General features: G+C 38.4%; 1 protein-coding gene across 1 annotated transcript in view; it reads left to right on the top strand.

Moving 5' to 3' along the window:
• Psmd1 (proteasome 26S subunit, non-ATPase 1) overlaps positions 1 to 26877 on the top strand; it is a 97419-nt gene that overhangs the window by 9911 nt on the left and 60631 nt on the right. Inside the window, exons 3-16 of the mRNA XM_048344543.1 lie at positions 1426 to 1499; positions 2232 to 2401; positions 6157 to 6362; positions 8438 to 8581; positions 9889 to 10115; positions 10460 to 10520; positions 12073 to 12201; positions 13315 to 13403; positions 14121 to 14199; positions 14639 to 14812; positions 18683 to 18794; positions 19846 to 20042; positions 21817 to 21912; positions 23704 to 23768. Of these exons, the coding sequence (XP_048200500.1) occupies positions 1426 to 1499; positions 2232 to 2401; positions 6157 to 6362; positions 8438 to 8581; positions 9889 to 10115; positions 10460 to 10520; positions 12073 to 12201; positions 13315 to 13403; positions 14121 to 14199; positions 14639 to 14812; positions 18683 to 18794; positions 19846 to 20042; positions 21817 to 21912; positions 23704 to 23768 (1823 nt within the window). The remainder of the gene's footprint in view (positions 1 to 1425; positions 1500 to 2231; positions 2402 to 6156; positions 6363 to 8437; positions 8582 to 9888; positions 10116 to 10459; positions 10521 to 12072; positions 12202 to 13314; positions 13404 to 14120; positions 14200 to 14638; positions 14813 to 18682; positions 18795 to 19845; positions 20043 to 21816; positions 21913 to 23703; positions 23769 to 26877) is intronic.

Raw genomic sequence — 26877 nt, 5'->3', positions numbered from 1 at the left:
GCTAGCACAAGCACTCTGCCACTTGAGCCACAGCGCCACTTCTGGCCGTTTTCTATATATGTGGTGCTGGGGAATGGAACCCAGGGCTTCATGTATACGAGGCAAGCACTCTTGCCACTAAGCCATATTCCCAGCCCTACATTTTCATTTTCTTTCTTTCTTTCTTTCTTTCTTTCTTTCTTTCTTTCTTTCTTTCTTTCTTTCTTTCTTTTTCTTTCTTTCTTTCTTTCTTTCTTTCTTTCTTTCTTTCTTTCACCAGTCCTGGGCCTTGGACTCAGGGCCTGAGCACTGTCCCTGGCTTCTTTTTGCTCAAGGCTAGCTAGCACTCTGCCACTTGAGCCACAGCACCACTTCTGGCCATTTTCTATATTTGTTGGGCTGGGGAATCAAACCCAGGGCTTCATGCATACGAGGCAAGCACTCTTGACATTTTTTGTCATTTAAAGTAGCCACCCTACATCTGGAGACAGTTATCTAGCTAGAGAGAGTAGTACTTTTAGCAATAGCAGTTGGTTTTCCTTGAATTTAACATAACTGAGGCAAATAAACCTTAAAAGAGCATTGGACTAACCCTCCAGTTTCTTTTCTTTTTTCCAGTACTAGAAATTAAACCCAGAACCTCACACATTTTAGGCAAGTGTTTCACCACCAGAGCTATTCTGATAGCCTTTCTTATTTATTTAATACTGCGGTTAGAATTTAGGGCCTTGTGCGTGTTACCAGGCACTCTACCACTTGATCCACACCCCTGCTTCCAGTTTTGTTAATTAATTGGAGATAAATGTTTCTGATTTGGACTGGCTCAAAACCCTGATCCTTAGATCTCATCCTCCTGAGTAGCTAAGATTACAGGTATAAGTCATTAAGTCCTTAGCACTCGGCTTTAGTCCTCTTCCCCTCCCCCATAAGAAAACAAACAAACCAAAACCCCACTTTGTTTTGCCTTGTCCTTGCACTCAGGAGCCTCCTGTCTCCCCTCCTTAGTAGCAGTGAGGTATTTGTTACCACAATGGCTTCCTCCAGGTTTGGTTTTGTTTTTAACAAATAACAAAAAAAGTTGTTTCTTCTGTATTACATATTTAAAATTATTTTCATTTGACAAAATTTTGGAATGTTACTTCATGTGGCCCTATTCATTTTCATCTAAACTAATAATCCGATGTCAGTCTTCTATATCTAAAGAAGGAAAATATTCATTCTAGTAAGGAATAGCAGTATATGATCAGTCTGATGTTTTGTAATTGCAGAAAAGAAATGTATAAACCCAAATAAAAGCAGGTTAATTTATGAATTTCTATGTTTGTTATAAATTAAAGGCCTTAGAAAATATTACTAAGTATTTGGCCATTGATTTGTTGGGCACTTTTAAAGAAAGTATATTACTAAATCTATCTCAAAATAGAATTTTGGTTTTGTCTTTCACAGGAATTTGCACTACACAAATTGAATGCAGTTGTCAATGACTTCTGGGCAGAAATTTCAGAATCTGTTGACAAAATGTAAGCAATTATTCCTACAATTTTAAGTAAGGTAGATCCTCTTTCATTTTCTGCGGATATGAGTCTTTTGGCTTATTACTTCATTTAGTAATTTACTACTTATTACTTCATTTAGTAATTGTGGCTTGAATATTTAGATTTGGGCTTTTGGACGGAGGGCAGTATTGAGGTTTGTGCTGGGGCCTCATTCTTGCTAGCTGGGCACTCTACCATCTGAGCCATACCCTCAGGCCTGTTTTTCACTGGTTATTTTTTGAGGTACAGTCTTGCTTCCCACATTCATAACGACACCTCCATCCACCTATTTCAGGCCTCCCAGGATGATAATGAATCCACCAAATGCAGATTCCCTTCATGGAGATGAAGCCTCTCTGACTTTTCTGTTGCTCTCTGGCCAGGAGCCTCAGTCCTCCCAATCCCAGCTTCTCGTGTAGCTTGGGATAACTGGTGTGAGCCACTGCACTCAGCTATGAGTTGAGGGGCCCTTGAAAACTTGAACTGGGTGAACTTGAACCCTTTTCTTCTGATCTCAATCTCTAAAGTATCTAGAGCCACCTGTAGCCAGCTAGATTTAAGATTTATGTTATTTTATTATTCAAATAGTTGTACAAAGAGGTTTTCTTTCAACAAATCAGTTTATAAATACAATGCATCTTGATCAATGGGATTTTTTTTTTTTTTTAAGGAAAACCACAGCTTAAATGAGGCCTGTCTTTTCCTAATTTCTTTCAGAGAAGTTTTATATGAAGATGAAGGTTTCCGGAGTCGACAGTTTGCAGCCTTGGTGGCTTCTAAAGTATTTTATCACCTGGGGGCTTTCGAGGAATCTCTGAATTATGCTCTTGGAGCAGGTGACCTCTTCAATGTCAATGATAACTCTGAATATGTGGAGACTATTATAGGTAATTATCTTCTATCTTGGCCACTTCCTTCTTGTCCTGGTGTATATAGCATTTTTCTTTTTTCCTGAATATGATATTTCTAAGTATTTTTTATTTTTATTGTTATCATAAAGGTGATATACAGAGGGCTTACACGGGGCTGGGGATATAGCCTAGCGGCAAGAGTGCCAGCCTCGGATACACGAGGCCCTAGGTTCGATTCCCCAGCACCACATATACAGAAAACGGCCAGAAGCGGCGCTGTGGCTCAAGTGGCAGAGTGCTAGCCTTGAGCGGGAAGAAGCCAGGGACAGTGCTCAGGCCCTGAGTCCAAGGCCCAGGACTGGCAAAAAAAAAACAACAAACAAACAGAGGGCTTACAGTTACATAAGTCAGGTAATGAGTGCATTTCTTTTTGAATAATGTTGCCCCTTCCCTTACTGACCAAATTATTTTAATTGGAAGTACATATTCTTTCTGTAATAACCTTATGTAGGCCGAGTTTTCAGATTTGTCTCAGAATGCTAGTTAGCTGTTACATCTCTTTCTAACCTAGTGAGTAGTTTTACCTAATGCTAAGTAGGATGATTCTGAATGACAAATTAAATAATACTGATATATATACTCCTCCATTTGTTTTATTTTGCTTTTTGAGGCAGATATCATGGCTTCAGACTAGCCCTGAACTTGTGATCCTTGTGCCTCTGCTTCCTACCTTGGGATTACAGGTTCATGCCACCAGGCTTCATTTATTTGTGTATTTTTGAAGTGAGTGGAAGGGATATGTTAGTTTTCCATCACTATAACAAGCATCTAGTTGTAAAGGAGAAGGGCTTGTTCTGGCTCACCATTATTTTTTTGAGGCTATAGTTTGGGGCTATGGCAAAGTGGCACATCATAGTGGAAACGCATAGTATAGGGGGACTGCTTGTTTCATGTTGGAAGAGATGGTAGAAAGGCCCTGGGATCCTGTTCAACGGCATGTGGATTCCTTTCTACCTCTAGCTGTGCCAAACAGGAGACACACTAATAAATGGGCTTCTGAAAAACGTTCAGTTATAGCAGTGGATAACTTTATAGACGAGGCTTTAGTGTCTCTATCTTGTATTTCAACCAGAGTCACAAGTTCTTAAGAACTAAGGCCTGGGCTTCTGGTACAGCGCAATGGTAAAGTGCTGGCAAAACACAGCTGAGACTTTGGGTTTCATCTCCAGCACAAGCCAAATCCTCTCAAAATTATGAAAGGCTTTCTTTGTTCAAAAATTGTGTGTCTTCAAAAAAGAACGTCTGAAAGCTGCTTTCTAGTAGTTAAGGAAGGGACCACGCCCTCAGACATGTCTTGCAACTGTGAAAGCTTGGAATCATAGTTTCAAAGAGCTCCTGAGCAGGTACTGTGCCAAGAATGTACAGTGTAGGTACTTTGCACTGTTGACTAAGAGGAAACCCGCATTATTCACCTGGTCTCCTAAAGGCAGAAAATTGGAATCTCTTCCAGGAATTAAATTGGGAAAGTGCTAGCAACAAAAAGTTACCTTAAAATGCCCTTAAAGTTCTAACTAAGATAGTATTGAGATTTGAACCCAAGCCTCATGCTTGCTAGGCAGGTACTCTACCACCACGCCACCTCCAGCTGGTTGCTGGTGGCTCTAGCCTATAATCCTAGTTACTCAGGAGGCTGAGATCTGAGGATCAAGGTTCATCGCCAGCCCGGGCAGGAAAATCTGTGAGACTTTTGTCTCCAATTAACCACCAGAATACCGGAAGTGGTGCTGTGGCTCAAGTGACAGAGCACTAGCCTTGAGCTGAAGCACTCAGGGACAGTGCCCAGGCCCAAAGTTCAAGCCCCATGACTGACCCTCCTCGCCTGGCACTCTACCGCTTGAGCCACAGCGCCACTTCCAGCTTTTTCTGAATAGTTTATTGGAGTTAAGAGTCTAGGGCTGGGGATATGGCCTAGTGGCAAGAGCGCTTGCCTCGTATACAAGAAGCCCTGGGTTTGATTCCCCAGCACCTCATATACAGAAAATGGCCAGAAGTGGCGCTGTGGCTCAAGTGGCAGAGTGCTAGCCTTGAGCAAAAGGAAGCCAGGGACAGTGCTCAGGCCCTGAGTTCATGCCCCAGGACTGGCAACAAAAACAAAACAAAAAAACAAATAGCTCTTGTAAGTAGGACTCTAGTTACAAAGTACAAGGAGGTAATAGAAGCCTTCCCTACCTCTAAGCCGTATATAACATCTTAGCTTAATAAAGGTGATTGTGGATCCAGAGACTAGTTTCATATGCTTGTGTTTGGATGGAAGTATGAGTCACCCATCTGGTTTTGTATTGAAATAATTTTGTATATGTTAGCAAGATTTAGGGGGATATACAAAATAGAATTTTGCAAAGGCTTCCTACAGTCTTAATGAATTGCATAAACAGTACATACAGAAAATATAAGACAAGGAAATTTTCTCCTGGTTTTGATAAGCTAGGAATGAGGCTTGATTTTAGGCATTAGTTACCATATAAACCTGAAATATATTTATGATATAAACATAAACTTGATGTGAAAGAATGAACCTCACTTGAAACTTGGGAAGTACAATTTTTTCCCTTCAGTTAGATGATCTAAAGAATATTTTCCAAATGTCCTAATTCATAGCTTCTATTATGATAGGATAAGAATGATGTTTCCACACATACCTGCAGTTGATTGAAAAAGCTCTTGTTGGCAGCTGCAGAACATTTTCTACACTCAGAATTATTTAGTGTCTGTTTTATGACTGCTATTTGGACTCAACCATCATAGTTCTGTCTGGATGAACCCTGAATGTGGCATACTCCTGTTTTATTAAGTCTACAGTTCCCCTAGAAATACAGACTGATTTAACATGGGCCATCAGAATGGGATAACAGTTCCTTATGCTAGTTCAAATTACTTGGATTTTAATTTTGTTCTAGTCCCACCCCCCTCTTTTTTTTTTTTTTTTTTGGTCAGTCATAGGGCTTGAACTCTGGGCCTGGACACTTTCCCTGAGCTCTTCAGCTCAAGGGTAGGGCTCTATCACGAGCCACAGCACCACTTCCAGTTTTCTGGTGGTTATCTGGAGGTAAGTCTCATGGACTGACTTTCCTGCCTGGATGGCTTTGAACCGAGATCCTCCTGAGTAGCTAGGGTTACAGGTGTGAGCCACCTGAGTCCAGCTAGTTCCCTTTTTTCTCTTTGAAAGGGGAGACCAGCCGGTGAGTTATAGAAAGGATAATTAGAACATACATTACTCCTCTTGAGTGGCTGTTTATGTTCTGTATGAAGGTAAAAGGCAGCTTTTCTATTTGTACCTAGAAAGCATATATAACTAACTTGCAAATTGTATTACTATAAAAGTGGGGTTTTTTGTTGTTGTTTGTTTTTACCAGTCCTGGGGCTTGAACTCACTGGGTGCTGTCCCTAAGCCTCTTTGTGCTCAAGGCTAGTGCTCTACACCTGAGTTATGGTGCCACTTCTGCCACTTTCGACTTTTTCTGAGTAGTTTATTGCAGATAAGAGTCTCACAGACTTTCCTGCCATGGCTGACTTTGAACTGCAGTCCTTAGATCTCAGCCATCTGAGTAGCTAGGATTATAGCCACCAGCACCGGCCATAAAAAGTTTCAACTGAAAATATAAATCAAGTAAAATTTTGAAATGTGCATATTTATAGTTATAAGTATATATGATTATAAATGTTGACCTTGTCATTTTTGGTAGTATAGCCCAGTTTATAAGGTAATTCAAGTTATTTTGTTTTCTCCATAGCAAAATGCATTGATCATTATACCAAACAGTGTGTGGAAAATGCAGATTTGCCTGAGGGAGAGAAAAAGCCAATTGACCAGAGACTGGAAGGCATTGTAAATAAAATGTTCCAGCGATGTCTAGATGATCACAAGTATAAGCAGGCTATTGGCATTGCTCTGGAGACACGAAGACTAGATGTGTTTGAGAAGACCGTACTGGAGTCGGTAGGTAGATGATACCACTTTAGAGCTTGCTATTGATGGTGAATCAGCAAAGCAAATTGTTTAAACTGAAAATTAGTTGCTTGTGAAAAGAAAATCTAGTTAAAAACAAGATGCTGTTTTTAAAAATAGGTTTATGTGTATATGTGAACTTTGGTTATGCTTTGTGTTCCTAGAGTATCTACTTTTATCTTGCCACATTTCTTTTTTACAGGGGGAAGCCCCTTTTAAAGAAGAATGTATTGATAAGCTACTATTTTAATACCTTTACTATGTTAAATCTAAGAGCTAGATAGCAGATTTAAGAATCCAGGAATTAAGATGACTTTAAGACACCACGGCTGAGTTAAATGGATATGGTCTCCAGCCCCACCTTGCACTCTCCACGAGTTATTTCTCTGTACTTCAGTCATTTTGGCTTTGACTTGTCTTCCTGTTCTTTTATTGCCCCACCCCACTCTGCTAAAACAAAAATCTTTCCTTTTCTTACCTGCTGTATTTCTGTTCTGCTTAGAACTCAGCTTAATTATTAGTTGTTTGTGAACCTTTCATCAATACAAAACCTCATCCTCCACTTCAAAAGACTGGTCCAGTAGTTTTGTTAATTTCACGGAGCCCTAGGTTTTTCCATAGTATCCATTTTATTTTATTTTTTATTTTTGTGATACTGGGTTTTGAACTCAGAGCTTACTATAAGCAGTTATTACTCTACCATTTGAGCCACACCCCCAGCCCATGATTTTTAAATTAATTTTATTAGATACTTAACAACTGACTTTCCTACCAGAAGCCACCTGTTTTTTTTTTTTGTTGGTTGTGGGGCTTGAACTCTGGGCCTTGGCGCTGCCTCTGAGCTCTGCAGCTCAAGGATAGCACTCTACCACTTGAGCCACAGTGCCACTTCTGGTTTTCTGGTGAGTAATTGGGGACAAAGTCTCATGGACTTTCTTGTCTGGGCTGGTTTTGAACTCTGATCCTCAAATCTCAGCCTCCTGAGTAGCTAGGATTACAGGTGCGAACCACTGTCACTGGGCTGGCTACCAGGCATTTTTTGGGGGGGCCAGTCCTGGGCCTTGGACTCAGGGCCTGAGCACTGTCCCTGGCTTCTTTTTGCTCAAGGCTAGCACTCTACCACTTGAGCCACAGCGCCACTTCTGGCCGTTTTCTATATATGTGGTGCTGGGGAATTGAACCCAGGGCTTCATGTATATGAAGCAAGCACTCTTGCCACTAGGCCATATTCCCAGCCCCTACCAGGTATTTTTGTACATTTTATTACTCTATTCCCAAATCCTAAGTCCTAGTTTAGCAAAGTAATGATTTCAGTGAGTAAAACAAATGAATAAATATGAATAAATACAAATAATTACAAATATAGATAAATATAAAAATAATTCTTATTTTACTCCGAATTTCAACTCTATGTAATTGTAGACTCTCGTTATGTTCATGTGAGTAAAATTAAAATACTTGCTATTATTATCATTTAACAGAGAGAGAGAGAGAGAGAGAGTGTGTGTGTGTGTGTGTGTGTGTGTGTGTGTGTGTGTGTGTGTGTGTGTGTTAGCAGTTGAACTCTGGGCCTTGTCCATATTATGCAAGCACTCCACCACTAAGTTGTGTCTCCAGCCCCAAGAAATATTTTGTGGATGCTCTGTGCCAACCACTGTTCTGAGGCATTGAAAACACACTGGCAAAAAAGTTTTTACCCAAATCAATTTTTCTGGATAAGTTCTTGCATTTTTGCCCAGGGCTGGCCTCTTACTACAATCCTCCTACCTATGCTTCCCACGTAGCTGAGATTACAGATGTATGCTATCACATCTTGCTTATTGTTGAGATAGGGTCTGGCTAACTTTTTATTTGTGCTGGCCTGAACTGAAGTCCTTTTCATCTCTGCTTCCCGAGAAGCTTGGTTTATATGTGTGAGCTGCTGCACCCGGCCTAGGTTTTTTTTGTTTAAAGGGTTGAAATCATTGGCAGTTTTGAATGATTAAAGAAGATAGAAAATAATTCTATTTCTAAATAAAAAATGCTTAAGTAATTATATAATGATATATCTTTTAATTATCTTGCAGAATGATGTCCCAGGAATGCTAGCATATAGCCTTAAGCTCTGCATGTCTTTAATGCAGAATAAACAGTTTCGGAATAAAGTCCTAAGAGTTCTGGTTAAAATCTACATGAACTTAGAGAAACCTGATTTCATCAATGTTTGTCAGGTAATTACATTGTGTTACATTACATTCTATTTTATTCCCCCATAATTCTGTTACATTACATTACTGTTCTTCTCATATGTTTATCAGTTGCTCTTTACACAATCCATAGGAAATGGAGTCTCACAACACTAAACATCTATTTTGTTATAATTATTCTTCACTTTTTACTTTTTATTCTTTTTTTGTGTGTGTTTTGAAAATAATCCAAGCACTTAAGTAAATTTTGGAACCACATTTTAAAAAAGGAAAGAAGATAACTTAGGCCCTCTTGTGTCATTATGAAGTATGGAATTATAAAGTGTAGCAATTATCTGTGTTGCTTACTCAAACACAACCAAACATCTGGGTATATCTTATCCCTTTTTCTTGGATGAATTTGTTCAGAAAAACATTTAAATAGTACAGAAAATATACAAAGTAAAATTTGTATTTTACATTTTACAAAATGTGTTAAACATTTTTTTAAATGAAGTTTTTAGATAGGTGGTATACATGCACATGATTTAAAATTCATAAAGAACCATAGACTATATAATGCAGTCTTTCAGCCACAATTCTCTTCTCTGGAGACAATATTAGTTGTTTATAGCTTTCCTGGTAGCATTTAAAAAATTTTTTTATGTTCAATTTTTGAACTTCTCTTCATTGTGCTAGGGCTATTCAGTGTTTGTACTTTGCATTACTTAAGCATTCTCCTATTATTGGTCACTTACTTTCCCCATTTTCTCTTCTTAATTTATAATAACTTTGATCATATGTTTATCGTGAAACTGACTTACTTGCTGCTTAAGGGCACAAGAAAACTTAAGCTGTTTTTAAGAGAAAAGCCTAATTTTGTTAGAGGATAATTTTGCTAACATACATACAGATGAAGAGTAGAAGTGTACACAGTGATCATTTTGATTTCTCTTGTTCTATTGTGGCCTAGTAGTAAGTGTTAAATGAATGAATGACTCCTGCAATGTATAGCAATACCGATAATACCGGTTAAAGATTATTTGTATGTAAATTATGGATAAGGATTCAAAGAAGGGATGATTTATTTGGCATCTTTTACTGAGTAATGTTAATAACTCAGGCACGATGTTAGGATGTGTGAATGTAACGTGTATAAGCTTTTTTATGGAAAGCAGATGCATTTTCAGAAACATTTGCTTAGTGTTCAGTTCAGAACCAAAATGCTAGACACCATGATCTGCTCCACCTAGTCTGTGTTTATATTTAAAGGTAGGTTGTTTGCCCTGTTCTAAATACTTTGCAGATGAAGTTTTCAATTACTGTATGCTTGTTCTTTGTTTCCTTTTCAGTGCTTAATTTTCTTAGATGATCCTCAGGCTGTGAGTGATATCTTAGAAAAACTGGTAAAGGAAGACAACCTTCTGATGGCTTACCAGATTTGTTTTGATTTGTATGAAAGCGCTAGCCAGCAATTTTTGTCATCTGTAATTCAGAATCTTCGAACTGTTGGTACCCCTATTGCTTCTGTGCCTGGATCCACCAATACGGGTACTGTTCCAGGATCAGAAAAAGACAGGTATAAATATCTTTTTCTGCAACAGAACTAACTGAACAATCTTTATTTTGTTTTTTTGGGGGGGTCACCTGTTTTTGTTATGTCTGTTGTTTATTAATTTTGCTGAATAAAATGTTTTTTTTTTGTTTGTTGTTGTTTTTAGTTTGGGAGAATTGGAACAACTGGGATTCCTTCATCTTAGAAATGCTTAGATTTTTTTTTTTAACTTTCCTTAGAAATACTCAAAGAGGAAACATTTTCTTGCAAAATAACTTAACTTGACAAGGTGCAGATGTATGACATAACACAAATTCTATTTGGTAAAAAATTAATTAATTATAAATTAATGGTTCTCTTCATTTTAGTGAGTCAATGGAAACAGAAGAAAAGACAGGCAGTGCACCAGTAGGAAAGACACCAGAAGCGGTGAGTGTGCTTTTGTAGTTGAGGTTGCCATTTAGCAATTATTCCTGTGGTGCATCGTAACCACCCCCCTCCTTTGTTTCTTTTTGCATAAATCATGTTTTATTGAGTTTAAGTTGCTACATATATTTCACAATACACATTTTAACCTTCACAGTGATGAAGATCATTCTGTTCCACAAAGCTTACGAACTCTATGAACTTTAACAATAAAACCATTTCTTCTAGATCAGGTGATATGTATACTTCTATCTTCATCAAACACCTTTTGAGTAAACGATTCATACCTGCTCTTTTTTTTGGTGGAGGACAGTGCTTGGGTTTGAGCTCAGAACCTCATTCGTCTTGCTTGCTCAGCTGGCTCTACCGCTTGAGTGTCTAGCCCTCTGTGTACCTTTTTGAAGTTATTGTTAAGTAAAACTCAAAGTCACTTTATAAAAAATAGATTGTTTAGTGCTAGGCACTAGTGGCTTAGGAGGCTAAGATCTGAGGATTGAGGTTCAAAGTCAGCCTGGAAAGAAAAGTCTGTGAGACTCTTAAGTCCAATAAAGTAGCAAAAAGTTAAAGTAATAAAAATTGTGAGATCTTACCACAAGAATGATCTCTGCTTAGGGCTGGGACTATGGCCTAGTGGTAAAATGCTTGCCTCATATGCATAGAAGCCCTGGGTTCGATTCCTCAGCACCACATATATAGAAAAAGCCGGAAGTGGTGCTGTGGCTCAAGTGGTAGCCCAGAGCAAAAAGAAGCCAGGGACAGTGCTCAGGCCCTGAGTCCAAGCCCCAGGACTGGCAAAAAAAAAAAAAAAAGAATGATCTCTGCTTAGAAAAGCTTCACAAAATGAGCATAAAACATGACATTTACAAATTATATCTTAGCAGATAGGGGGCAGGTTAGTTATGTGTATGGTGTATGAAAAACTAGAAACAATGATGTGTTAAATGTAAAGTTTTCCCTGTCAGGACTTTTGGATACATAAAGTTCAGCTGTTCTTCTGGGCAGAAGAACAGCTTGGTGTCTTAGTTGTTCCTAAGATTATGTGTATATGTTGGTTTAGGATTTTGGTTTTCTGAATCCTAACTGGGAAATTTTTCATCTAAAGCGTAAGTTTAGTATAGAAATGTGGTTCATGTGGTAGAGTATCTGCCTAGTAAGCACAAGGCAACCCCAGCGCCATAACAATGTAAAAACAGTGTAAGTTGGCTATGTATAAAGTAATTTTTCATTTGTTTGTTTAGTGCCGAGGATCTCAACCAGAGGGGCCTGAGCTAATTTCCCAACTCATCCTACCTTTTGAAAATACTAAACTATTTTACACTGGGAACTAGCTTTGAATGAGTCATATTTGTCCATTGACTTGGTCTGTATCTTCGTAGTATCAAAAGGAATAAGTAAAATTTTCTTCTTCCTTTCAAGTAGTGATAATTGAATTTTCTCGATGTTACCAGTAAAATATTAGATGTGTATATATGTTTGTATATTTATTGTTTTAATTAATTTAAAGATGGCTTAATGAATTTCAATAATATATGAATTTTGATTCTTGTTTTGACAGAGTCCAGAGCCCAAGGACCAGACTTTGAAAATGATTAAAATTTTAAGTGGTGAAATGGCTATTGAATTACATCTGCAGTTCCTAATAAGAAATAACAACACAGACCTCATGATTCTAAAAAACACAAAGGTGGGAAATTCATAATTGAGATTTATTTGCTTGTTTCCTTTTTTTTGTTGCTGTTGGTTGTGGGGCTTGAATTCAGGTCTGGATGCTGTCCCTGAGCATTTTTGCTCAAGGCTATCACTTTACCACTTTGACCCACAGCGCCAGTTCTGGTTTTCTGGTGGTTAAATCACAGACTTCCCTGCCTGGGCTGGCTTTGAACCACAATGCTCAGGTAATCCTAGATAAGCAAGGATTACAGGTGTGAGCCATCTACACTTTTGTTTCTTATTAAGTACTTGGTTGTATTTATTCCTAATCAAGGAAATTCGTATTTTACACTTTTGTAAAAACAACAAATAAATAAATATAATAACAGCGTGAGAGGCCCAGTGGGAGAACTAGTTTTTAGCTTGTACAGCCTTGAGTTCAATCTCCAGCAATGGCAACAAAAACAAAACACACTTGAACCCAGCTCCACTTCCAGCTTTTTTTTTTTTTTTTCTTGGTGTTTGGAGATAAGAGTCTGGAGTTTGTCTTCCTGGGCCAATTTCAAATTACAGTCCTCAGACCTTAGCCTTCTGAATAGCTGGGAATGTAAGCAAATTTAGCTCTCTTTTCCCTCCTCCCCTTTTCTCCCCTTTCCTGTATCAGTAGAGAGGCTTAAACTCAAGGCTTCACACTTTGCTTTGCTTTTTCCACAAAAGCTGATATCTACCACTTGAGCCATACCTCTGCCTCAGATCAATATTTTATTATTATTTATTCCTTTGCTTTTTTTGGTGACAGACCTGGCGCTTAAATTCAGGGCCTGGGTGCTGTCCTTAAGCATCTTTGCTCAAGGCTCATGCTCTATCACTTGAGATACAGCTCCACCTCCAGCTTTTGTGTTGGTTAATTGGAGATAAAATTCTCACAGACTTTCCCGCCTGGGCTGACTGAACTACAAATCTCAGCCCCCTTAATAGCTAGGATTACAGTGTGGCCACCAGTACCTGACTAAGATCAATATTTGAACTCTCAGATCAATTTGTTCCTGTTTGCATTATAAAATAAGTGCAAGCATGCACACACACTGGCATACATGCTATGTATGAATACTTGGTCAATTGTAAAAATACTGGGTTTTTTTTGCAGGATGCAGTACGGAATTCTGTATGTCACACAGCAACTGTGATAGCAAACTCTTTTATGCACTGTGGGACTACCAGTGACCAGTTTTTAAGGTAAAGATTTCTACTTTGGTTTTAAACAATCTTTGACTGCAACTGTATTGAAATTGCTATACGTCTATGTAGACAGCTTTCTCTGCCAACCAGTCTTGTCCTGGCTATTTTATGCGTTTTTTTTTTGTTTTGTTTTGTTTTGTTTTTGCGCTAGTCCTGGGGGCTTGAACTCAAGGCCCAGGCACTATCCTTGTGCTTTTATGCTCAAGGTTAGCACTCTACCACTTGAGCCACAGATCCATTTATTGCTTTTTAGTTGTTAGTTGGAGATAAGAGTTTCATAGACTTGCCTGCCTGGGCTGGCTTTCAACTACAATCCTCAGATCTCAGCTTCCTGGGTAGCTAGGATTATAGGCATGAGCCACCGCTACCCAGCTGTACACATTTTCCCCCTATTTTTAGTTAATATAAGATAAAATGAATTCCTTTTACTAGCTTGATCATAGGCTTTTGAAGGAAATACAATAATCTCTGAAAGTTTAATGTAATTTTCCTTTTATTCATATTAGAATTATATATAATATATTTTAAGAGTCTTTAAATATTAAGGACTTAGAGCCAGGCATGGTTTTGTATGGTTCTAATCCATGTACTTGAGAGGCTAAGGTTGAGAGGATTTGGAGTTCAAGGCTAGCCTGGGCTATGTAGTGAACCCTCTTAAAAACCTTAGAAAGTAAGTTAGAATCAACAGTAATAATAAGCTTTGTTTTCTTACAGAGATAACTTGGAATGGTTGGCCAGAGCCACAAACTGGGCAAAATTTACTGCTACAGCCAGTTTGGGTGTAATTCATAAGGTAATATATGTTGTTTTTTTGTGAATAGTGGGCATCAGAACAGAAGCAGTTTTTCTGGAATTAAGAAATAAAAGCCTGATACAATTCATTGATTGATAGGTATATTTTGTAAGCAAGAAAGATACAATGTGGAAATTCTTTCTTCTGAAGACTAAGACATTTTACATTTTGCAAGGGGCAAACTGAAATGTTACTTGCATAGTCTAAAGTGAACTTGGGAAATATTATAAAATAAAAGTAAAAATTGAAGTATTTACAATTTTTTTCTAATTGTAGTGTCTCTTAAAGGCTCTGAGTGTATGGGAAAAAGAGCTCCCTTCACTACCTCCCTTTCTTCCAGCAAATGGATATTCTTGGGGAAAGGCAGGAATTACAGTGATACTGGGTATGCTTCCCCCACCCCCCCCTTTACTGACGTCTTTGTGACTCAAATCTACAGGGTCATGAGAAGGAAGCATTACAGTTAATGGCAACATACCTTCCAAAGGACACTTCTCCAGGATCAGCCTATCAGGAAGGTGGAGGTCTCTATGCACTGGGTCTCATTCATGCCAATCATGGTGGTGACATAATTGACTATCTGCTCAATCAGCTCAAGAATGCCAGCAATGATGTAAGTATTGAGATGCAAAACTAAATTTCTATTACTTAAGACTAGGAAATTATGCCAAACTATTCCCAAAATACACTCTTTTCTTATTTATTTTATTTATTTTTTATTTTTTGCCAGTCCTGGGGCTTGAACTCAGGGCCTGAGCACTGTCCCTGGCTTCTTTTTGCTCAAGGCTAGCACTCTACCACTTGAACCACAGCACCACTTCTGGCTTTTTCTATATATGTGGTGCTGAGGAATCGAACCCAGGGCTTCATGTATATGAGGCGAGCACTTTACTACTAGGCCATATTCCCATATTCCCAGCTCCTTCTTATTTTTTTTATTTTTATTTTATTTTTATTTTTTTTTTTATTTTATTTATTTTTTTTTTTGGCCAGTCCTAGGCCGTGAACTCAGGGCCTGAGCACTGTCCCTGGCTTCTTTTTTTGCTCAAGGCTAGCACTCTGCCACTTGAGCCACAGCGCCCCTTCTGGCCATTTTCTGTATATGTGGTGCTGAGGAATCGAACCCAGGGCCTCATGTATACGAGACAAGCACTCTTGCCACTAGGCCATATTCCCAGCCCCCCTTCTTATTTTTTTTTGATAGGGTGGTGGTGAGACAGAGTCTTCCTGTGTAGCCAGGCTGGTTTGAATTTGTGATCTTCCTATGTCTGACTTGTTTTCAATTTTCATTCTCTCTTTTTCTTTTTTGGCTGTTCTGAGGTTTGAGCCAGGTCCTCATGCTAGGTAGGTAGGTGTTTTTCTGCTTGAGCCACCTCCCCATTTCTTATTGCTTTCATAGTTTTTTTGTTTTGTTTTTGCCAGTCCTGGGGTTTGGACTCAGGGCCTGAGCACTGTCCCTGGCTTCTTTTTGCTCAAGGCTAGCACTCTGCCACTTGAGCCACAGCGTCACTTCTGGCCATTTTCTGTATATGTGGTGCTGGGTAATCGAACCCAGGGCCTCATGTATACGAGGCAAGCACTCTTGCCACTAGGCCATATCCCCAGCCCCGCTTTCATAGTTTTTTAAAAGCATCTCACTCTTTTCCTGGGATAGCCCTGGACCTCTTATTTATGCTTTCTGAGAAGCTGAGTTGCCAGATACACACTATTATGCCATGCTTTTAATTTGTTGAGATGGAATCTCCTGACATTTTTTGCCAGCTTAGACAAAATCAGCCACAATCTTCCACTTCAGCTATCTGAGGATTTAGCATTAGAGTCATAAACTACCATGCCTGGTGTTGTTTTCAATTTTGAGAGACAGTTCTAGATTTGTAGCCCAGTGTGGCACTCTACCACTTGAGCCACAGCAGCACTTCAGCCTTTTCTGTTTATGTGATACTGAGCGATCGAACCCAGGGCTTCATGAATGCTAGGCAGGCACTATCACTAAGTCACATTCCCAGCGGTATTTATTACATTTATTGATTTGCATATATTGAACCAGCCTTGCATCTGTAGGATGAAGCCTACTTGGTCATAATGTATGATTTTTTTTAAATTAGTCTCTGGATTCTATTGGTTAGTATTTTATTGAAGAGCTTTGCATCTGTGCTCATCAGGGAAATTGGTCTGTAGTTCTTTTTTGTTGGATCCTTACCTGGTTTGGGAATGAGTGTGATAATGGCTTCGTAGGATAAGTTTGGAATTGGTCCTTCTGTTTCTATTTCACAGAAAAGTTTGATGAGTATTGGTGTTAGTTAATCTTTAGAAGTCCTTTAGGATTTAGCTGTGAATCCACTGGGTTCTGGGCTTTTCTTTATTGGAAGACTTCTTATTACTTCCTCAACAGCCCTTATGGGCCTGTCTAACTGGTTTATATCTTCTTGGTTCAGCTTAGGCAGTTTGAATGTTTGTCCATTTCTATTAGATTGTCCTTATTTGAGTGTATAGGTTTTGAAAGTCCTTTATAATAATTTGGATTTCTTGGTTGTTTGCTGTAATGTTTCCTGTGGCATCTCTAATTTTATTGATTTGAATTTAATCTCTTCCTCATCAATCTCACTAGTAGTAAAATTTTTCTAAAAACCAGCTATTTATTTCATTGATTTATGTGTAGACTTTTTAGTCTCTAGTTCATTAATTTCTTCCCTAATCTTTGCTATCTTTCTCCGTCTAGTAATTTGGAGTTTAGTTTATTTTTCTAGCAGTTTTAGTTGCATCATGAGGTTATTTACTTGAGCTGTTTCTGTTTTCTCTATATGTGCTCTTTAGAGCTATGAACTTTCCTCTCAGCACTGCTTTTGCTGTATCCCAGAGGTCCTACAATGGTTCTTATACTTCATCACAGAATGTTAGAACTGTAAATGACCTTGGTTATCATCTAGTTTAACCACTCTATTTTAAAGAAAACTAACCTCTGCTGTCTCAGAATTCAGAATCATTGTTAATCTTTTAAATATAATTTTAATATAATATTTAAATATAATTTATATATTTTAAAGAACCCTAGTGCTGGGAATGTGACTTAGTGGTAGAGTGGTTGCTCTGAGTTCAAGCCCCAGGGCTGCCCCCCCCCCACCTCCAAAAGAAACCCCTAAAATAAAATCTTAGACTTTAGTTTTCATGTTTATACAAGCTCTTTTTGAAAGCTATCAGGAGATTGTTTAAGGAAGCCACAACACTTATTCCTCCTACTTCAGTAAAAAAGAATAAGACGAAGGGATGGTTTGTCTCCACTAAAAGCCCCTTGTCCAGAAACCATCTGTATGTATTCATGTCTGTCTCATTTCTTCTCATATCAGATGTGGTTTATGGTTACAAAAACCAGCAGCAATGGACAGTAGTAGAAACTTGTTCTGACTAACTTAAGGATTTTATCTAAGAAGTAGCTGACCTGATTAACAGTAAATCTTATTTATAAGCCAACTTTTTATTAAGAATCAGGCAAACTTGGGGGTCTGTATAATAGCTAATTGAGTTGTTTCTTCAGGGCCCTCCTGTCAGAATGAATGAACTCTAAGACATTTTTGTCCTTGGACTGTTCCACTTGGGAAACATTAAAATTCCAGGGAAGAAGCATCCTTTTGGCCTGAATTGAGTCAGAGCCCATAATTTGTCTAGAGCAAGGTAGGAACTTCCTAAATGACAGTTCCAAGTCTAACCAAGAGGGGAGGAATATTCCCAAGACAAGGTTACAGTGCTGTCATCAGTAAGAGGATAGCGTTCATTCAACTCACTAACCCACTATAGTCTCCTTTTTCAAATGAAGACCAACTTTATATGCCCTGACTCCGTTTTCTCTTTCTTCACTACCATGTTTCATTGGAAACTTTTTCTTCTCTATCGTTAGCTTCTCCTCAATATAGCCTTCTTCTTGTCCATAAACATGCTAGGTTTCACTATTCCCCTTTCCCTTAAATATCCCTTAAATATCTGGCTGGGAATATGGCCTAGTGGTAGAGCGCTTGCCTAGTATGCATGAAGCCTTGGTTTCAATTCCTCAGTACCACATAAATAGAAAAAGCCAGAAGTGGAGCTATGGCTCAAGTGGTAGAGTGCTAGCCTTGAGCACAGAGAGGCTCAGGGACAGTGCCCAGGCCCTGAGTTCAAGCCCCAGGACAAAAGAAAAACTTTTCCTAACACTTGCATCTTAGTTGTTAATTTTTCCCCTCTGCTTCACATTTAAATTTGCTAAAGAGAGTTATACTCTCTTTGTCCTCTTTTATCCTTTTTATTTCTCTGCTTATAACTTATATCAAGAAGCATTGATCTGTTGAAACTGAGATTGCCATCACTGGATTTTGTGTTACTGGATCTTTCATTGTTATCATCGAGCCAACCTGCGCATAGTTAGTATCAAAGTATATTTTGAAGTTGGAATTTTAAAGCTTAGATTCTAAGTACAGTATATAAAACCAATGGAGCCAATGCTTTTCCTTAGATTGTTCGACATGGAGGCAGTCTGGGCCTTGGTTTGGCTGCCATGGGAACTGCTCGCCAGGATGTCTATGATTTGCTTAAAACGAACCTTTACCAGGATGATGCTGTTACAGGTACTTTTGTTGATATTTTTGGTAGCCTCTTAAAAATACAATGGGTCATTTACTTGAAGGAGTGGATTTTGTCCCATTTGACAGACAGATTTATCTTATAAAAATTACATTTTGTAATGTATTTCCAAGATATCATATCCTATGTATAGGAGCTGACTTTTGCAAAAGTTATGAATCATCTATTTGTATCATAAGGCTATTTCATGATGCTTGGTGATAATGTAGAAAAATGGTGCTATAATGTCTCCTTTGAAGTTACTGTAGAATTTAAAAGTATATTTCATCACAGTTGTTTTAAATGAAAACAGCTCTGAATATATGGATGTATTTCTACACAATATCTTCCTTTTGACCACATGATTTGAAAAAAAATGCTATCAGAAATTAGTGGTTATTTTGATGAATGATACAAATCAAAGTTTTTGTTTGTTTGTTTGTTTCTTTCTTTCTTTTTTTGCTAGGCCTGGGGGCTTGAACTCAGGGCCTGAGCACTGTCCCTAGCTTCTCTTTACTCAAGGCTAGCACTCTACCACTTGAGCCACAGCACCTCTTCTAGCTTTTTAAAAAAAAAATATGTGGTGCTAAGGAATTGAACCCAGAGCTTCATGTATACGAGGCAAGCACTCTACCACTAGGCCATATTCCTAGCCCATGTTTTTGTTTTTTAAGAGGTGTTTTTCCCCGACTTTGACAAAACTAGGGTTTGAATTCAGAGCCTCACCTTGGTTAGGAAATACTCTACTGCAGCCATGTCCCTGTTCCTTTTTTGCTTTGGTGGTTTTTGAAGTAGGGGTTTATTTCTTCCTCAGGTGCACATCTGGACCTGACTATATACACTTCCACAAAGTTGGATGACAGGTGCATGTGACTACCACGTCCAGCTCTTTGTTGAGGAGTTTTATGAATACTTTTGCCCTGGCTAGTCTCATACCACAGTTCTTCCTATCTCAACCTCCCAAGTGGCTAGACTTACAGGTGTGAGCCCCTGGCACCGCCTGGATATGCTTTATTGACTGTATAAACATAACACTCTTTATTTTTTACTCATTAGGAGAAGCAGCTGGCCTGGCCTTAGGTTTGGTTATGTTGGGCTCTAAAAATGCCCAGGCCATTGAGGATATGGTTGGCTATGCACAAGAAACTCAACATGAGAAGATTCTGCGGGGCCTTGCAGTTGGCATTGCATTAGTGATGTATGGGAGGATGGAAGAGGCTGATGCTCTCATCGAATCTCTCTGTCGTGATAAGGTGAAGCCCCATTTACCTTCTCTGTTAGATCCTACACTCTGGTTCTCTAAAAAATTATCCCTGTTCCCCTCAGAAGACCGAGTACATTTGTTCATCAGACTTCTTGCAAGATATATAATTTGCCATAACATTTAAAAAGGAAAGTTACTGGCAGGGATGAATGCAAGTAGTAATTTGAGGATCTTCAATTTTTCACAGCTATAAATCAGTGATAATTCAGATAAACAGATCCAGAGAAATTCTCTAAGAATTTACAAGGTACCTTTGGAAAGCATGGTTTTTGAACGAGAGATACAAAGTTTAGTTGGCCACAGTTGGCTCATGCCTGCAATCCTAGCTACTTAGGAGGCAAACATTGGAGAATCGTAGTTGAAGGCCAGGCTAGGCAAAAAGTACATGAGACTTCATCTCAGCTAATAAAAGCCTAGATGTAATAATACATGTAACTATTCATCCTAGCAATGTGTGAAGCATAAATAGGAGGAAGCATCCCTGGTCACAGTTGTTAATCCCTGAACTAGTAATGTCTAAATTAAGAAGGGCAGCAGTTTTATAAAATATGATACAAAGTTTATTGCTCATGGTTCTTTCATCAGAAAACAGTGATATCTCTGTAATTAATTATTTGGGTAAATTTTTTTTTCTGTTACCTTTTATTTTTACTTTTTTTTTTTTTTTTTTTTTGCCAGGCCTGGGCCTTGGACTCAGGGCCTGAGCACTGTCCCTGGCTTCTTCTTGCTCAAGGCTAGCACTCTGCCACTTGAGCCACAGCACCACTTCTGGCCGTTTTCTGTATATGTGGTGCTGGGGAATTGAACCCAGGGCTTCATGTATGGGAGGCAAGCTCTCTTGCCACTAGGCCATATCCCCAGCCCCTATTTTTACTTTTTAAAAGTTTTTTTTACATTGGTCCTATGGCTTGATCTCAGGGCTGAGGCATTGTCCCTGAGCTTTTTTCCTCAAGGCTAGCACTGTACCACTTGAGCCACAGCTCCAGCTCCACTTCCAGGTTTTTCCTTTTTTTTGGAGACACTCATGGACTTTACTGCTTGGGCTGGCTTTTGAACTGTGACCCTCAGATCTCAGCCTCTTGTAGCTAAGATTACAGGCATGAGCCATCAGTGCCCAGCTTGTTTTATTACTAGAGTGGTATTATGTATGGTAGGTAGTCAGTTGTAATTTGTACAAATCACTAAAAGCTGGTAGAGAAGAACCACTTTCACAGTTTATTGATAAATGTACTAATAAATTTAATATCAAATTCCAATTCGTTAATAGGAGAAAAAGGTGATCTAGAATATGGAATAGTGAGAAGCTAGCTTCTTTATTGTTTGTCTTAAAAATGGAAGGGACTACCACAGCTGTGGTGTTGGCTGTTTAAGTGTATATTTCCTGGAGAGTGTGAGGCAAGATAAATACTACACATAAAATTAGGAATTAAGAACAAATCCTCCTTTTAGAATTTTACTTCCTTTAGGAAGCTACCAAACATGTACTTGAGTTCATGGTTTCTTTAAAAAAAAAATTAACCGTATAGATGCTGCTATACTACACCTATCATACTGTAGCAATTACTGTTTTGTTTGTTTGCATATAGGCTTATTTGTTTGCTTGTTTGCTTTGGGGAGTGGGTCTCACTTTCCCCAGGCTGGGCTCAAGTAATCCTCCTAATAAACCTCCTAAGTAGCTGAGACTATAGGCTTGTTCCATTGTGCCTACTAGCAGTTACTATTTGGATTAAGTTGAAGGTTCATGTTGAACTATTCTTTCTTAGGACCCAATTCTTCGAAGGTCTGGAATGTATACCGTAGCCATGGCGTATTGTGGCTCTGGGAACAACAAAGCCATTCGACGCCTCCTTCACGTTGCTGTAAGTACTCTGACCTTTCTTGGGACTAGAATAGAAGGAAAAGTTTACAGCTGAACAAAGTATCTAGATGATGTGGCACCTTTGCCACATGTCCACCATCAGTGGTCTCAGGTGCAGATTTTCATTCATTGGACATAATAAGCTATAGCAAGCACTGGGGTCACCCAAGTTTATAGGCAGTAAGACAGAATAATGGTATGTTAGTGTGATGGAAGTCTTCAAAGCCATGGAAGTGTAATTTCCCAACCACACTCCAGGGGGGTGCCCTCACAAAGCCATGGAAGATGTATCATCTTAGGACAGGCAAGTTTAAAAACAAGAAGAAACCACTTCTTTCTAGTTCCTAAAGTTAATTTTCAAGTACCCCAAGACACATCAGTATTGTAAGAGACACTGCTCAAAAAAAAGCCAATGCTGTGTGTTTCACAGCAGGCTTTTCCATGGTCCTTTCAATTTGGTTGTAGTTTATCAAGAATAAACACTAGTAGCAGAGTGCCGGTGGCTTACTTCTTTTTTTTTTTTTTTTTTTTTTTGCCAGTCCTGGGCCTTGGACTCGGCCTGAGCACTGTCCCTGGCTTCTTTTTGCTCAAGGCTAGCACTCTGCCACTGGAGCCACAGCGCCACTTCTGGTCTTTTCTATATATGTGGTGCTGAGGAATTGAACCCAGGGCTTCATGTATACGAGGCAAGCACTCTTGCCACTAGGTCATATTCCCAGCCCAGTGGCTCACTTCTATAATCCTAAGTGTTAAGATTTCTGAGAGAATTTCCAGAGGATTGTGGTTCAAAGCCAGCCCAGGCAGAAAAGTCTGCCCACTCCATCTCCAAAATAACTAGTAAAAAGCCATACTGAAAGCATGGCTCAGGGGAGCAAGTAAGCTGAATGACCATGAGTTCAAACCCCAGTATTGCCACAAAACTAAAGAATAAATAGTATTGCCTGGTCACTCAGTAGACACCCCACATATGTCTTAAGAGTGGGCTTTTGTTCTCATGCTAGAAAAAAACAGATTTCAAGGTTATCTTCTCATGAAGAAATCTTTAGCCATGTTGTTGATTCCTTCTTTCCAGAGATATACTTACATCCCACGATATTTATTAGTAATTTATCCTTTCATGACACAATATGTGCCAAGTTCTAAATGTATTTTGCTTGCACTTTCCTTTTTGGAAACAGCATTGAATAATCGATAGATTTTCAGTGTCATGCTAACAAACTATGATGCAGCTAAAAAGTCTTCAGAAGTTGCCCTGAATCTTCAACTTGATCAGGCTCTTGAAAGCTTCTTAGCATTGAACTGGAATTCTTCTTCTTTTTTTTTTTTTTTTTTTTTTTTTGTTGCCAGTCCCGGGCTTGAACTCAGGGCCTGGGCGCTGTCCCTGAGCCTCTTTGTGCTCAAGGCTAGCACTCTTATCACTTAAGCCACAGCACCACTTCTTATTTTTCCTGTTTATGTGGTACTGAGGAATTGAACCCAGGACTTCATGCATGCGAGGCAAGCACTCTACCACTAGGCCGCAATCCCAGCCTTGAAATGGAATTCTTCCATGTAAGGAGTTTGTTTTTTCTAAGTTAGGGAAAGCCTGCTTAAGAATAAATAAATGTTTCATTTAGAAAATTTTTATTTATGGTGTGCCGTTTTAGCATGATGTTTTGGTAAACATGGTGAGGGAAAGGACATCATAATGAAGAAATGCTAATGAGGTCTGATGCACATTTGAATGATTCAGGCTGGGAATTTACCCTAGTTATGCATGGTATGACATAATCACCTTGGCCTTTTCCCCTAGGTAAGTGATGTCAACGATGATGTCAGGAGGGCAGCAGTGGAATCACTTGGGTTCATTCTGTTCAGGTAATAATTTCTAACTTCCAGTTCCGTTCTTTGTTTTCTTTAGTCACCATACAGCAACTAAATATCTGAGGAATATATATATATATTACTTGCAGGAAACATTAATTGTGATCTGTTTATCTGAAAAAAAGTGTCTTGGGTTTGAGAAGCTATTTGAGAAGTAAAACAATTTAATTATTTCTATCCATTTTTCATAGTGTCTTGCTTAATTTTTAAATTGCAAATAACACCTCCATTATGTATCCTCTTGTGTATATCAGTAATTCAGTTATAATGTTATGTGTTACACCATTTTTTTAAATTCCAAAGGCTCTTTAATGAAATTAAAAGTTAATAAGCTTTGCCTGAAAGGAAAAACAGTAAGATCTTGAAGATTAATAAAGCTTATTTTGGCTTGCAGTTGTTCAGATGCGCCTTCCTGGCAGTATAATGTAGTTATGTTTAAGAAGGCACACTCTAATCTGCCCAAGTTGACTTTTCACTTCACTTCTTTCTAATTGACTGACTTTGGGTAAATTACTCAGCCTCTTTGAGCCTCTGTTTTCCCATCTGTAAAATGAATATGATAACATATTGGAGAATATTTTTTTCCTGACAGTTAATAAGACTAGTGTATCTAATGACTTTAGAACACCGTGTGGCATTAGTCAGCACTACCTAAGTGTGGTGCTGCTAGCGGTAAATGCAGTAGAATTTCTTCCAGAGTTCTCAGGCAATGTTATGAAGGCAGGTTATTTAGCACTATTGGGATACTGCCTTCGATCTTACTTGTGATGAGATCATATAATAAAACCAGTTCCTGAAGTTTATATTAGATAAGTCAACTCCTTACAATCTCTAAAAGAGATTTCTACTCCAGGTTCCTTAGGAATGAAGATTTGTTGTGAACTGTTATATAATTTCTCATATAGTTCTTATGTATTTGTTTCTTAAATTGCAGCCATAGGAAGACAGCACTTAGTACATCTTCACCTGTCTTGAAGTGTTTAAACATTTGCCTTAGGTTCAATAGGGAGGATTAGAGGCCGGTGTGGGAAAGGTATGCACAGTTGGCACAGTTCAAAGGTCCATGTAGGTTCAGAGGTGGTATCCGCTGGTCTGACAGTCTGTTTCCTCATGATTGCTCAGGGAGGCCTTATTACAGTAAGTCATAGATGCCTGAAGGTGGTCTTGCCCTTCCTGAATTTCAATATGGTCACAAAATGACTTCATGTGCCTGATGTTTGGGAGATTGTAGAGCCAAATCGAAAACTTTTACTTTCACATAAACATATTCTCCGTTCCCATGCAAAAGCTAATCTAGTGGGTGTTGGAGCAGCTAATTCACCTGGATTTTTGCATCTGCCAAGTGAAGAATTCAGGCAGCCACTGATGTAGTAAAAGTGACAGCAGTTTATTAAGAAAGGAAGAAGACATTTCAATAGACTGGGTCATATCTGGGGTAAGCATGACCCTTACAAAAGTCCACTATAAATTAGTTAACTTCATAACTAGTTAATAACATTATAATAACCAGGTAAATAGTCACCCATTTATTGCAAGTTATAAATATTTTCTTCAGCAAAACAGTTGGGGTGTGCAGGGATGGGGTACAGTGGTAGAGAGTATGAAATCAAACTACAGCATGAAGCAATAAGAATAGAAAAAAAGAATAGACCAAAACAGTTTTATATGATATAGCAGGCTAATGGGTCTTTACTTAGAATAGTTGTCTTCAGTGAAGTTATTCAGCCAGATAATAGTTTTCTTCACTTTATCATCCTCTAACCATCATTTCGTCCACCTACTCACACAGACAACTAGAGACCCTTCACTGAGTCCTATCAACATGTTGACCTAGATCCTTCTAGTCCAGGAACCTCAAATAGTGTATGATTAATATTAGTAAGATTATTTCCTATGTGATGCATTTCATAGAAGTGTTAGGTATTCATTAATAAATATTCCCAGATCTCTAAAATTTGGATAGCTATATTCTAGCTATGTAGCATAGCTAGATTAATTGAACTCAAGACAGTCTGCTAGATAGGCACTCTATACTTGAGTCTGCCTCTAGGCCCATTTTGCTTTGGTTATTTTTCTGGTGGAGTTTTGTGTTTTTGCCTCAGCCTAGCCTCAAGCTATAGCCCTTTTAGCTATGCCTCCTGCACAGCTAGGATTATAGGTATGAACCACCACCGAATACCTGGCTTATTTATTGAGATGGGATCTCACTAACTTTTTGTGCTTGCTGGCCTAGAATCACTGTCTTCCCAGTTTTGACCTCACCAGTAGCTGGAATTGCTTGGAAGTATTCCGTACTGTGCCCTTTCTATATATACTTAGTCTTTTTGTGCTGTTGCCATTTTTTGGTTCTCTTCTAAAATTTGCCAGTAGAGTTCCATGGTTACATCCTTAATTATATTCTTTTTTTCTAACTTTTAAATTTATTTACATTAGTCCAAAATATTTATATATCTAATAATTAATATTTATATAATATGTTCTTTGAAAACTTGTATTTCTTAATATTAAAAAAAAAAACAAATATTGGGGCTTGGACTGTGGCTTAGTGGTAGAGTGCTTGCCTAGCATGCATGAAGCTCTGTTCAATTCCTCAGCACCACATAAACAGAAAAAGCTGGAAGTAGCACCGTGGCTCAAGTGGTAGAGTACTAGCCTTGAACAAAAGGAAGCCAGGAACTGTGCTCAGGTCCTGAGTTCAAGCCCTAGGACTGGCCAAAAAAAAAAAAAAAAGGCAAATATTTAAATATTACCAGATAAGAGGAGAACAATTAGCTGTACAGTTACCCTTTTTAAAATTAGTGTTTAACTATTATAACCAAGTAAACTAAGATTCAAAATGTAAATAAGCATCACAAAACAAAACGAAAGCATTTTTTTCACTCGTGAGGTATTTCCTATTTTAAAAAGAATATACATTTAAGAATGAATCAGTGCTTTACAGAAAGTTAAATAATGAAGGATATGAATCTATTAGGTTTTTGGTACTCTTAAAAAAGTAGAATTTTTGTTTGTTTAGATTCTTTTACACAGAATGAATTTGAAATGTTAAAAGAGAAAAAATTGATGTTAAAAACATCTGAAATGGGGCTGGGGATATGGCCTA

Source organism: Perognathus longimembris, chromosome 4 (assembly GCF_023159225.1).
Source record: "Perognathus longimembris pacificus isolate PPM17 chromosome 4, ASM2315922v1, whole genome shotgun sequence".
NCBI classification, from domain to species: domain Eukaryota; kingdom Metazoa; phylum Chordata; class Mammalia; order Rodentia; family Heteromyidae; genus Perognathus; species Perognathus longimembris.
The sequence above is the reverse complement of the archived record's forward strand: the minus strand, read 5'-3'. Positions and strand labels throughout refer to the sequence as shown.